Source organism: Heliangelus exortis, assembly GCF_036169615.1.
Source record: "Heliangelus exortis chromosome W unlocalized genomic scaffold, bHelExo1.hap1 SUPER_W_unloc_2, whole genome shotgun sequence".
NCBI lineage: Eukaryota > Metazoa > Chordata > Aves > Apodiformes > Trochilidae > Heliangelus > Heliangelus exortis.
The window spans coordinates 528,042-541,143 of record NW_027285919.1 but is presented as its reverse complement, the minus strand read 5'-3'; the positions used below and the strand labels follow the sequence as shown (position 1 = coordinate 541,143).

At 57.7% G+C, this 13,102-nt stretch overlaps 1 protein-coding gene across 1 annotated transcript; it reads right to left on the bottom strand.

Moving 5' to 3' along the window:
• Positions 1 to 2,434: 2,434 nt before the first annotated feature.
• On the bottom strand, positions 2,435 to 6,316 carry LOC139790564 (maestro heat-like repeat-containing protein family member 7). Its single transcript, XM_071732430.1, has 10 exons — positions 6,205 to 6,316; positions 5,783 to 5,943; positions 5,558 to 5,695; positions 5,124 to 5,238; positions 4,685 to 4,819; positions 4,213 to 4,395; positions 3,764 to 3,919; positions 3,361 to 3,462; positions 2,820 to 2,922; positions 2,435 to 2,505 (listed from the first exon to the last, which is right to left on the bottom strand). Exons 1-10 carry the CDS (start codon positions 6,304 to 6,306, stop codon positions 2,435 to 2,437), a joined length of 1,266 nt encoding a protein of 421 aa, XP_071588531.1. The 5' UTR covers positions 6,307 to 6,316.
• Between the last annotated feature and the right edge of the window lie 6,786 nt (positions 6,317 to 13,102).

Genomic DNA, 13,102 nt, shown 5'->3' with positions numbered 1-13,102 from the left:
AGAGGACTGGCCTCCAACCAGCACAGCTGCCGACCTGCTTCAGAGTGAGCCCCTTGCCAGTCTCAGGCCCCGCCTTTTATTGGCCCTTGATCTTTGAGCATGCGCACTTGGGCCAGCCCTAACTGGGCACAGGTGAGGCTGAGCACCGACTGAGCTCATTACTCGGCAGGTCCTGCCACCTGCTGACTACAAACCCCCACTTGGCTCCAACCTCCTTTCAGGGAGTTGTAGGGAGTGATGAGGTCTCCCCTGAGCCTCCTCTTCTTCAGGCTGAACAGCCCCAGCTCCCTCAGCCTCTCTTCATAGGGTCTGTGCTCGAGTCCTTTCACCAGCCTGGTTGCCCTCCTTTGGACCTGCTCTAGGACCTCGATATCCTTCCTGAACTGAGGGGCCCAGAACTGGACACAGGACTCGAGGGGTGGCCTCACCAGCGCTGAGTACAGGGGCAGAATCCCTTCCTTGGACCTGCTGGCCACGCTGTTCCTGATAATCTCAGCTGATTTTGCTGCTCACCCCATAGCGTTGCAACTTAAGGTGTTTTCCTGCTGACTGCAGAGTGTTGCACAGGAAAGAGCAGAGGAGCTCATGTGCGGAATCGAAGGGTAACGTGAGGGAAACTGAGGCAGACACGAACTCCTAGGATTCTGTGATGCCTTGAGCCCAGGATCGGTCCCAGGATCAGAGCCCAGGTCCCATCCAACAGATTTCACCACATGCTGTACTTTCCCAACACCACATTTTATTTGGGGACCTTTTTGACCTGTTGGGAGCTGTCCCAGAGGCCAGGAGGCTGCACCTCCTGCTGCTCTGATGAGACAAGGAAAGCAGCTCTGGCTCAGCTCTGCCCTGCCCAGCTGTCCCAAGCCACCTGGGCCCACCCGGTGACGCTGACCCTGCCCAGCAAGGCTGGAACCTCCTGTAGCCTCTTGGGCAGCTGGTGATGGATCCATTGCCAAACAGCCTCCAACAGGGTATCTTGTTTGGGTGTCTGAATCCAGCTGCTCTAGGTCTCTGTGGGAGAGTTCAAAAACTCTGCAGACACCCTGGTGACCTCCTGGAAGTGACAGAAGAAGAATGCAGCAGCTGCTTCTCACAGCTTGGGAGAGCTGGAATCAGTTGGGAGTCTCCGGGTGCTGATGCAATTCCTCACCTGTAGGTGGGCTGGAAGAACTCAGCACCAGCTGATGATGCCCATGACACTGAGCAGGAACTGCTGCGAGGAGCAAACGTTCATCATCATCATCCTCAGCTGTGCCCAGGACTGCCCTGGTGTAGCTGTGCTTGGTGACCAGGCTCATCATTTCAGGTGAAACACCCTCCATTTTACACTCTGCCTTCTTCCTGCAGCTGCCAAACAAAGCCCTGAAGACAAAGCAGTGCTAGGGTTTAAAAGAGCTTTTTGCTGAGGTAAACCCTGACTCCCTTCTGCCCTCTGCCTCCTGGCATCACCACCCTAAAGAAGGGGAACCTGGCTGTCCAACAAGCTGGGGCCAGGGCACTCACAGGGCTCAGCTGATGTGCAGGTAGCAGGAGAGGCCAGGACAAACGCTGTGTGCTCTGCAGGCTCTGGGTGCTGCCTGTGCAAAGGAGGTCATGGCACGGGGCTGCTGCTTCCATCTTTGTTCCCACGCTGCCATCTGCACCAGGAGCCCTTAGGTCAGGGACAATTTCTCAAGGCCATCTTCCCACCAGGACCTTCGGCCCAGTGCAGCCACTTCCTCCTGCTGGGATGACATTAGGGAGGTTTAACTGGGAGGGCCAGGGCACAGGAGAGTTCTGGGGGCACTCGTTTGGACAGGGACAGTCGGGCACAGCCCGGGGGTGCACATGAGGGAACAGCAGCCGTGACGGGGCGGTGGTGAAAGTACCATCAGGAAGATGGGGGCAGCAAGATCGTCCTTGACCCATCTCATCATCAGCAGAAGCACAGGCCTGGGAAGGACCATCTTGATCTCTCCGGCTCCCTCACCCTCTGCAGGATGTGCAAGGTCTGAGCTGCTAAGGACCTGACTGAGGGATCAGGGTCATACTCCAAGCTATTGACGGCTGCAACAGAAAGAAAGCGAGCAGCGGTGAAACCCTGCTGTCTGCACAGCCCCTTCTGTGCAAGCCCATCCCTCTCTTTACCTGACTAGGAGGAGCAGCTGGGACCAAGGGAGCAGCTGGAAGCTGCTGCTCAGGAATCCCAGGCTCCCAGACTGGGTTGGGCTGGAAGGGATCTTCTTAAGGATCGCCTATTCACAACCCCCCACCTCGGGCAGGGACACCTCCCACTTGGCCGGGGAGCTCCAAGCCACAGCCAGCCTGGCCATGAACACTTCCAGGGATGGGACAGTCACAGCTTCTCCCTCCCTCCTTTCCCCGCAGCAGCGGAGCCAGGAATGGCAGCACCCTGCCCAGGCTCTCTCCCCTGCCCCACCAGCACCCTCTGACCCTACTCACCATCCCACACAACCTCCAGTGTCTGTTTGGATCGATTCCTCCCCAGGTGCCGCGCAGCAGTCCCTGTGCACAGAGCTCCCGTCAGACCTCCCCCTCCCCAGCACTGCGGCAGCACAGCCCCCGGCCCGGCCAGCTCGGCCGCACGCCCTCCTGCCCAGCACTCTGCGGGGATGGCCCCGGGCAAGTCCCCGAGGGCGCTGCTGACACTGAGCCAGGCGGCCACCAAGGCCACCGAGGCCTGGGCAGGGCAGGGCAGGGGGGGCAGCGGGAGGCCAGGGCCCTGCCCAGGACAGCCACAGGGCTGCTCCTGGTGCCAGGGCAGTGCCGGGGGCTGGGGCCGGGCTGCCAGAAGAGGGTCCCCAGGGGCTGTGGCTCACCTATGAACCTGATGGCCTCCATTCTCACGCCGGCCTGAGAGTCCCACAGGTAGTGCAGGCTGAAGCACACGTAGTCTTCCACCCTGCTCCTGTCCTGCTTCAGCTGGAGAGTGCCCGAGGTCACATCATGGGGCTGGCACAGACCATTCCCCATCTGCCAGAGCAGTCCCTCTGCCCATCCCACCCCTTCCCCCCCAGGCCATTCCTTTCTGCCAGCCAGGAGCCCCGGGGGGCTGAGGTGCAGCCAGAGCCACAGGCTCTCAGAGGGGGTCTGGGGGCACTGTGACCCCTCCATGCTGCTGCCAGGGCCCAGGTGGGCTGGGGGCTCCTGCAGCACCCAGGGGCTGGGGGGAAGAGGGGCCTGCAGAAGAAGCCCTGGCTGTGCCTTGGGGAAAGGGGAAAGAAGGGGGACTGAGCTCCAAGCTGTGCATTCTGCTCTGGATCAGGGACAGCCAGGAACAGCTGCACATCCACACCCTGGGCACATGGAGCATCCATCCCCTGCCCAGCCCAGGCCCTGGCACCTGGGGCTTGTCCTCACCAAAGTCTCTCCAATCATCCAGTTCTTCCCCTTCTTGATCACCCTCTTGAGCTTCCTCCAGCCCAGGAACTTGGCACAGATGAGGAGGGTTTTGCCAGAGGCCTGCAAAACAGCAGCAGGTGGGAGCTGGCACCACAGCTCAGAGCAGGAGACCTGTCGTCCCCCTCCTCTGAGCAAGGCTGCAAACTGTCCCCAGCTACTTCTGGGAAGAGGCAGCTGGGGACAGAGCCTGATCGCCCGGGCTTCAATGCCCGAGGCAGGGACACGGGGCAGCCACCGCCTCACTTATGGCACTCTCACAGCCAGCACAAGAGAAATGGGCAAGAGCTGCTGAGCTGCTGCTGCCAGGGCTGGGGCAAAGGGAAGGAAGGGCAAAGCAGGTGCTCAGCTTTCAACTCTCTACCTCAGCCACACTCCTGCTCTCAGCATTCATGTGCAGGAAGAGCGAGACCACGACCCCGCGTATCGCCTCCTTCATCTCTGCCTTGTCTCTGCCCACCACAGCCTTCATCGTGTCCCCGAAGAGGCTGAGGGAGAGCTCTTGCACCTGGCTGGACTCCTGGGAGGAAAGAAGACAGTGTGACTGCACAACAGCCTCTCCCCAGCCACGGTGACCAAAAGCATTAACGTGGTCAGCGTGAGGGGAGGTGCTCTGGGGTTGCTGGGCTCGGGGCACCTATCTAGAGGCCGAGGCCAAGGAGAAGCCATGCTGGGTGCAGAGCCCTCCCAGCAGAGCCCAGGGCCGTGAGGAGGGCAGCAGCCCTGCCCAAGTGCTGCCCGTGGGGCTGGGCTGGAGGGCAGCTGTCCTTGTCCCTTGCCCCTCTGCGGGATCAGGTCCCACAGCAGCCTTACATCACCAAAGAGGGCTGGGAGCTTCTGTGCCAGCAGCAGAGCGATGGGGCTGGCCTCTTTCCTCTTCAGCTGACCCATCATGGTCTGGAAGAAGAGCAAGGCCTCCATCCTGATGTCTGTGGATGGATCCTTCAGGCACCTCAGGATCCTGTCCAGCAGAGATCTGCCCCGCATTTCTCTTGCCTGGAGGAAACAGAGAATTTCTGTGAGGGTGGAGCAGTGGAGGAGCAGCCTGGCACAAACGCCCCGTGTGCTGAGCACCAGCCTCCCCCCCGGCTTCCCGGCAGGCGCTGCGCATGCCGATGGGGATGAAGGAGAGAGCAGGACAGCAAAGGCTCTGTGGCCCCTGCTCAGCCACCCCTCTCTCTGCTGACAGCCACCTCCTTCCTCTCAGCCAGGCCCAAGCCAGCGCGTTACCCCTGCCCCAGCCCCAGGCTGCCAAGGCGGCTCCACCTGACTCCGCCTCGCTCACCATCTGCGGATCTCCTGACAGTGCCACCAAGCCCTCGAGTGCCCGCAGACGGATTGTCTGACTGCCATGGCTCAGGTAGGCGTGGAGGAGGCGCAGGTCACTCCAATCCTTTCCCAGGCCCTGGCAGCCCAGCAGCTGAAAGAACAACAGCGGTGAGAGACGGGCAGAGCTGCGGGACCCTGGCACTCTGCAGCTCCTGGTTACGCTGCCAGCTTGGGGCTGACACAGCCCCTCCGGGGGGCAGCCCTGCCTGTGGACACGTGGGGGTGCTGAGCACTGCCCCAGCAGGGAGGGCTGGATGGAGGGCCCAGGGACTGACTGGCAGCAGAGCCCTCTGTCCCAGCTCCAGGGACTGGCATCCCACCCGGCGGCAGCCGCCTGTGCCAGAGGGATGGCTTCAGGAGCATCTGGCAGAGGCACTGCTTCCCACCAGGCTTACCTCACTATAGAAAGTCATGGCATAGTTCATCTGCCATTCCCTCCTCTGAGCAAGAATCTCCTTCATGTGCTGGAACAGGAAGGCTTGCTGCTCAGCCGGGCTCTTCCTCATCTCTCTGGGCAGGGCAGGGCAGGGCAGGGCAAGAAAAGAAAAGCAGTGCTGGCAGTGAGCAGGGCAGGCAAAGCCTTGCTGGGATTGCCCTGCCCAGCCCAGCCAGGACAGCCCAGGCCAGGACACGCCTTTGCCCCCAGCCACAGCCTCCACACCACTTGCTGACAGCGCCCTGCTCTCTCCCCAGGCAAGGAGCACCCCTCGCCACTCGGATCGCTCCCTGGCCAGCGCTGCGGCTGCAGCCCGGGGCCTGGGTGCCTGGGGACTTCTCTGCCCCCGGGGATGGGGCTGCCGAGGCACTGCTGGCTACAAAGGGCTCTCACCTGGCCAGCAATCTGACTCCTCTCTCCAGGGTCTCTGCTCGCAGCATCATGTCCCAGCCGCCCTGCTTCTGGATGTTCTGGACATGCCCTTCACAGCCAGCAGCGTGCAGCAGAACTTTAATGCCCTCCACTGCCAACCTGTGTGCAGAGCAAGGTCCAGTTACACACAGAGCAGGGGCCCTGGCCCAGGGCCCAGGGGAATGGCAGGGGAAGGGGATGGCGCACCCCAAAGGGACGGGTTGATCAGCCCCAGGCTGCTTCTGCTCCAGGATCACTGCAGCCAGGGAAAGTTTGTAGAGCAGGGTCATGAGGAGCCTGGGGAAGAGCCCTTCCAGGATCCTCTGACAGCGGGGCCGCTGGCTGAGCCTGTACAGGACCTGGCTTGCCTGCAGAAAGACACAGGGACAGCTCTCAGTGCAAGGAAGCTGCTGGGGCATATTTGTCCTTGGGGAGCTCACGGGGCAGCCTTGGGGGGCTGGAACAGGGGGGTTGGTGCAGGGCAGGTCCCTGCTGGCCCCCAGGGGCTGTGTCCACAAGTGCTGGAGGAGGGGGCTGTTGGGGGCAGGCAGGAGGGGCTGTGTCTCTTTTCCTGGGGAGCCATCAACAGCCCTGAAGGCCCTGAAGCAAGGCCTGCTCTGCTCACTCACAGATGGGATAGCACAGTTTGGTCTCCAGCCCTGGATCACACCCAGCAGCCTGTCAAGGACTGTCTCAGCAGTGCTGGGCAGGGACAGCAGCATCTCCCACATGGCCAGCGCAGCGCTGCAAGCCAGAACACTCTGTTAGCAGGGCTGCCTTGGCCACTGTGCTGTGCCTGGGCTACGGAGCAAGTCCCCAGGGCTCTTGGGGCTCATACTTGTCACAGGAGGGACTGATCCTCAGCAGGCTCCTAACTGTTGCCTCGGGGCAGCACTCGCTCAGCAGCCCGAGCACCGATCTCAGGACAAACTGCCCTGGTTCTGTGCACACCTCCTCCACTTTTCTGTGGATGCACCTCAAGAGTGTTTCTGCCTGGAGGGAACAGAGGGAGGATGCTGCTGCCACTGGGCTGCAACCATCCCTTCAGATGCCACACACAGGGAGGGGCCCCTCCCAGCAGCACAAGGCCCAGGCTCCCTGGCCAGGTCCTGGTGCTCCAGTCCCAAAGATGCAGCCCAGAGCTTGGGCCAGCTCTCTCCCCTCCCTCTTTCCCTCCCTCCCTCCCTCCCTCCCTCCCTCCCTCCCTCCCTCCCTCCCTCTCAGGCTGCAGCTGGAAGATTTTGCCCATTGTCCTTTCAGTCCAGGGAGTGGAGGTACCAACACAAGGACTGAGACCAGAGATACCCACAGAGTATCCAGGACAGTGGGAAGGGGTGTCAGGGGAACTGGAGCTTGTCTGGACCTGAGGCTCCTTACCCTGGGACTGATTGCCACAGCTTCCTGGGAACAGCAGCAAAGCCTGGCTCTCCCTCCCAGCCTCAGGGAAGAATCCCCACACCAATCTGCCATGGCCAGGAGGTGGCCAGAGCCCCTTCCCACTGCAGCCTCTGCTCCTTTCTATGCCTCTGTACCCCTCAGGGTGCAGAGGGCTTTGGGGGAGAAACCTCCCTGGGGGGTTTGCACGGGGGAAACTGTGACCTGCTCTGGAAATGCCAGACCTGCAAGACATCCTGCAGACTCCTGAGGCTGGAGGGGCAAAAGGTGGCTATCAGATCTTTCAGACACTCCTTGTCCTGCTCCTGCAACAAGAGAAGGTTATGGGGAGCATAACTCCAGCAGAACATATGCTGGAGCAGGCACAAGGCAGGTGACAGTCTCTGTAGGTACCTCTCCTAACTCTTCTAGAGCATCCGCACACATCTTCTGGCCCTTTGCAGCTGAATACCAAAGGGTGGTGGCATCAGGATTGGAATCTAACAAAGCAAGGGAGGAGGGGGAGCTGAAGGTGCTGGCAGGACTAACTGAAGGGCCCTACCCAGCACCCAGCCCCGTGCCAGCTCCCGAGGACAGAGCCAGCTCTGGGCGGGCGGACCCAAAGAGGGGACTGGCAGGGATCAGGCTGGGGATGTGCCCAGCAGCCACTGCCATGCAGGAGCACAGCAAAGCAGCAAAGCAGCCAGAGGCCCCTCACTCACTCACTCACTCACTCACTCACTCACTCACTCACTCACCTGTCTCCAGCAGCTGGGCCCTCTTCTTTAAGATGGGGAGACTGCTCTCTTCCACCTCATCCTCCACCCAGGCCAGCCGGGGCCGGCTCAGGGACCTCTGCTCAGTCCTGGGGAAGGAGGAGAGGCCATGGGGGGTGGGCATGGGGGTGGCAGAGCTGCTGGCCCCAAGGCTGCACGGCCTGCGGGGAGAGCCCGTGGGGCCACGGGGGCTGCGTGGGGGCAGGGAGATGTCTGGGACCGGCTCTGCACGGGGCAGGGAATCTCCCAGGGATGGAGGCTCCTGGGCAGCCTCTGAAGAACCACAGCCCTCAGGGGCTGGGCAGAAGCTCCCGATGGACAAACCACAAAGGCCTTTCATGAGCCCTCACATTTGACCCCACGGTGCCCACCCAGCCCCAGCCCCTGGCTCTTACCTCTCTTGGACACTGAGCAGCCTCTGGGAAGCGCCATGGTCCTCTGGGGAACCACAGCGGCTTTCGCGAGATCCAAAAACACCAGACATGGCTCAGGGCTCCAGTCAGCTCTCTGCTCCTGTCTGATCCTCTCACTGTCCTCCTGGACACTGAGCCAGGGCCACCCCAGCACTAGGAAGGGACCCAGGGTCCAGGGGTGTCACCAATGATGTAACAAAGGTCCCATTGTCACCTGGCAACCGGGCCAGGTGTGTACAGGCAGGCACTGGAACATCCACACCCAAGTCTGACATGCACAGGCACCATAAATCACCTTTTCAACAGCCAGCTCTCTCAGCTACTCAGTACCTTTTTCCAGAGTGGCCCACTTGGCCAGTGCCTCCATCTCTGGCCAGCTTTCCCAACTCTCTGCCTTCTCTATCATTTCAGGGCATTGCACTATCATCCCAACACCAAAGCAAGCAGGTGACAAGTGTCTCACCTTCGTGCCAGCCAAAGTCCTTTCACACATTTCACAAGTCCTTCAGAAGAAAGGATTGAGTTTCTCTGACTCCAATTCCTCCTCTTGTGATGAGGGAAGAGCGGCCTCACAAGGACTTGCTGCTCAAGCTTTTACAGAAACCTCTCTCTTCACCCTTTGCACAGGATTTGCTCTCTCACCTTCATCAGAGCTCTCCCCCACATGCTCCATCTTTGCTGTGCCTTCAGGAGCACAGGGCTCAGCTGCCTTTCCTCACTGCCTGACCACAGGGGCAACCTGTGGGGAATTGATCCCAAACCCCCACTCCCTGTCCCCCTGTGTCAGGAGGGGGAAGCAGCACTGCTTGTTGCACGCTCTGACAGAACAGGGACCTGGGCCACCACTGGCCAAGGGACAGCAGGAAAAGCCACTGACAAAGCTGGAGTGGAGGCCACACTTGTGCTGCAATTCTCACACCTGCATCTATGCCTACTGAGAATAGACCAACATATTGACAGTAATTCATACGCAGAAACAGGGACAGCCATTTCCAAAACCTCCCAAATCTGAGGGACTCAGCTCGGTATGAAGGGAGGATGTGTCGTTTCTCACTAAAAAAAAAGATCAAAAGCAAAAATCTATAAGTCATTTCAGTAGGGATTGCCACAGGTAACCTGGTAGAGCCACTGCCCAGCTTACTGCAGAACAGAGCAGTGGGGTCAGACAACACAAAGCCAATGCCCTTTGCCCAACACCCCCAGTCAAGAAGAAGCAAACAGACTAAAGAGCTTTCCAGAACAAATTGTAGCCTATAGAGCAAGCTGGGCAACAGTGAGGATGAGCCTTTATTAACCAGGCTGTCCCAGCACCTCAACTTAAGCACAGGGCACATGCACAACCCTGCTTACAGGATTGGCTGGGTTCCTGTATCTCTTTTAGGGAAAAAGAGAGCATTTGTCCCCTGCTTAAATTCCCCACTTTCTTCCGAGGGGAAGAGGAAAAAGGGAATGAGGAAGAGAGACTTCAAGGTTGGAAGAAAAGCAGTAGCACAAATTTCATGAAGTAGGAATAGGGAGAATGAATTACAAAGATGTACAACAGAGATCAATATGGAAACTGCCTCCTCCTGGCTCCACCACACTTGTTCCCCACTGGACTCAGCAGCAGATGGGGCTGCCCAAGTGACAGACCCCACCAGCCTTACAGCAACCAAACGGGTCCTGACTGGCAAGGCAGAAGACCACCTGTCTCCATGAACTCTGCTCTTCTACAGCACAGAAACAAGAAACAGCAGCAGCAGCAGCAGCACAGCATGCAGCACAAAACAAACAGGCCCCAGCCCAGCCAACACACCAGCCAGAAAAGCCACCAGGGGATTCTTTTCAGACCCATTTCAGACAGAGCACCATGGGAAGCCCACTTGGGTCACCTGAACCTTCCTCTCCACCCCAGGGGCACAGCTGCTCCCCATTCTCACTGCCACGTCAGCACCTGACACTGCCCTGTCCCAGGCACCTTTTTCTCCTGCTCCTCTCAGACCAGGACACTCTTGGAGATCAAAGGAGCCCAGTGAAGCTCCAGGCTCTAACCTGCACCCAAGATAAACCCTGCCCTCCTCTCTAAATAATAACCCTTCCATTTCCACCCTCCAAACACAGTGTTTCTTGCCCTCCTTACAGGTTTGCCCCTGTTCTCTGGGCAAAATGACCCCAAAATGACCCCAAGTCTACATTTTAAAAATGCCCTACATTTCCACTCCCTCCATGGTGCTGGCCCCACACCCCAAACCTCCTCAAAACACCCTAAATCTCTGCCCCCAACGACCCCAAAGCCCACAAAAAATCACCCCAAATTGCCGTCCCCCTTAACCCTGCCCCCAGTCTCCAAAAAACACCTCAAATTTGGGCAATTAAAGCCTTTAATTCACTTAAACGCCCTCAAGAATCCCCTCAGACTGCAGCCTTTCCCGCACACCCACCCCACCCCTGAGGCCTCCTTCGGCCGCCCAGTGAGACCGAGCCGGTTCCGACCCATCCGCTTTGCCCATCCCACACCTCCCAACCCTCCCCAGCCCTAAAAATCCGTCTCCTCCTTCCCCATTTTTCCATTTTTCCCCTTTTTTTATCCCCGGCTCCACTCCCTTCGCTGCAACAATCGCTCCCAAAATGGCGGTGCCGCTCACCCGGCTGCATTCCCCCCTCCCTCCACCATTCGCCTTCTGATTGGCCAGCGCCACCACGAATCAAACGCCTCTGCCAATCAAAAGTGCTGTCAGCTCATGGCTCAGCCAATCAGCAGCTGGCAAAGGGAGGGAACAAAGCGAGGAGGAGCGAACCATGACTGATCCGGAGGTGGAGGAGGGGAGGGCACTGGGAAGGACCACTGGGGGAGGACAGGGGCGAACTGGGAAGACTGGGAGGGGGTGGGTCCGGGACTGGGAGCACTGGGAGGGAGCGGAGAAGCCTCTGCAACACCAAAGAGCCCGAAATTCCCCTGAAACCGCCCCGAAATCGACCTCTCAGTCCCATCACACAACCTGTTCCCACCCCAGTCCCACCCCAGTTCAACTCTTTATTGAGGGGTTCAGACAATGTGGGGACATCACTGGGACACCAGGGGAAGAAGGGCTGGGAGACACGGGAGGGCACACAGAGACAGCCACCCCCGGGCCACCCCCCACTGTCTCCATGCACCAGGGACCCCTCCCCAATTCCAGGGGACCCAAAATTCTAGGAATCCCCCCTCAATTCCAGGGACCCTCAAATTCCTAAGACCCCTCCTATATTTCAGGGACCCCCTTCAGCGCCAGCCCCCCCATTCAGGGACACCTTCCCAATTCCAAGAACTCTCCCAATTCCCCTATAAATTCCAGCCCCTGCTTCAAGTTTAGGGACCCCACTCATTCCAGCCCCCCCCCCGCCCCCCAAAATTCCATGGTCATTTCCCCCTCAATTCCAGGCACTGCCCCAATTCCAGGCACCTCTCCTCGATTCCAGGGACCTGTCAAATTTAGGTGACCCTTTTCCTATTCCAGGGCCCCCATCAATTCCAGCCACCCCTCAAATTCTAGGGGACCCCTCCTCAATTCCAGGGATCCCCCTCATTACAAAGCCCTCACATCAATTTTAGGGGACCCCTCCAAATTCCAGCACCTCCCCTCATTTATAGCGACCCCTAAATTCCAGACACCCCCTCAATTTTAAGGGGACCCTGAAAACTCCAGGGACCCCTCCTCAGTTCCAAGGACCCCGACATTCCAGGGCCCCTGATCAATTCTACCCCCCCAAAATCCAGAGGACACCTCCCCAACTACCAGCACCCTCACCCGAATCTTATTTGTTTTTCCTAAACAAGCTGAAGCTTTTCTCATGGGGTTGGGAAAGCTCCTGGAAGCAGGGTGGGGGGGTTAATTGCCAGGAAGAATTCAGGGGGAAAAAAAAAAAAAAAAAAAGCAGGATAGAGGCCCTCGGTTATGAACAAGGAGAGGGGGGGGAATCCCCAGTGAAATTCTCCAAGAAGCCTGCTTTGAATGCAGGGGGATAGAAAAAAAAAACACAAACAAAAAAACGGAGCAGGATAGAAACCCTCGCTTAGGAACAAGGAGAAGGGGGAATCCCCAGTGAAATTCTCCATAAAATCTGCTTTGAATGCAGCGGGGGAGAAAAAACCAACCAACCAACCAATCAAAAAAAAACCCCCAAACTAAAAAACCCCAAAGCAGAGCAGATGTTTAAAGTGACCAATATTCTGCTAATAGTTTAATTATTTAATTGATAAAATTGCAATAAGGAAAACAGCACTGGTTTCATGGGGAGTATCCGTTTCATACGCACACACCTAAAGCTCTGGAATTACCTTTTATTGATTACAATTCTATGCATCTTCAAAATGAGGGGGGTTTACATACATATTCATAGCATTACGTCGTGCCATTTTAATATTGACGATTGGCAGAGTGTGGTCAGAGCGTGGTTGGAGTCTGGGTGGAGTCTTCTTTTGGGGAGATATCCGGGGGTCCTCAGGAGGTCTTTGGATGAAGTAAGAGCTCTTCCTCAGGCTTGAACTTTTTACCATTCTTGATTTCGCTGACTTCATTCTATTGTTACAGGGCGATATCAGACCCTAGCCATAACTTTCCTCTTATCTGCTGGTTGTGACGTCGTTATGTTCTTCTTGTGCAGATGTTCACAATCCTTTGGTGCCTCATTAGCCTTGGCAGTGTCTTATTTTAAGAACAGGACCTACACTTTTAATTATCTCCAAGATAGAAGTTTAGATAGTCTCGTTAGGGCCCTTATTTGTTCACACTGTTTCAGTGGAGAAATTCCATGTCTCAACTGCTCTGCTTAGCCCCACATTCACTTTTTACTCAGTTTAATTCTTTTCCTGAATTTTACTGGTTAGGAATATAAATTCATGAACATACATTACACTCCCAGGGTACCTGCCCTTGCTTCCCCCCTCTGCATGCTTCCTCCTTCAGTTTGAGGGCTTTTAGGAGCTGCTGGCTCATCCATGCCGC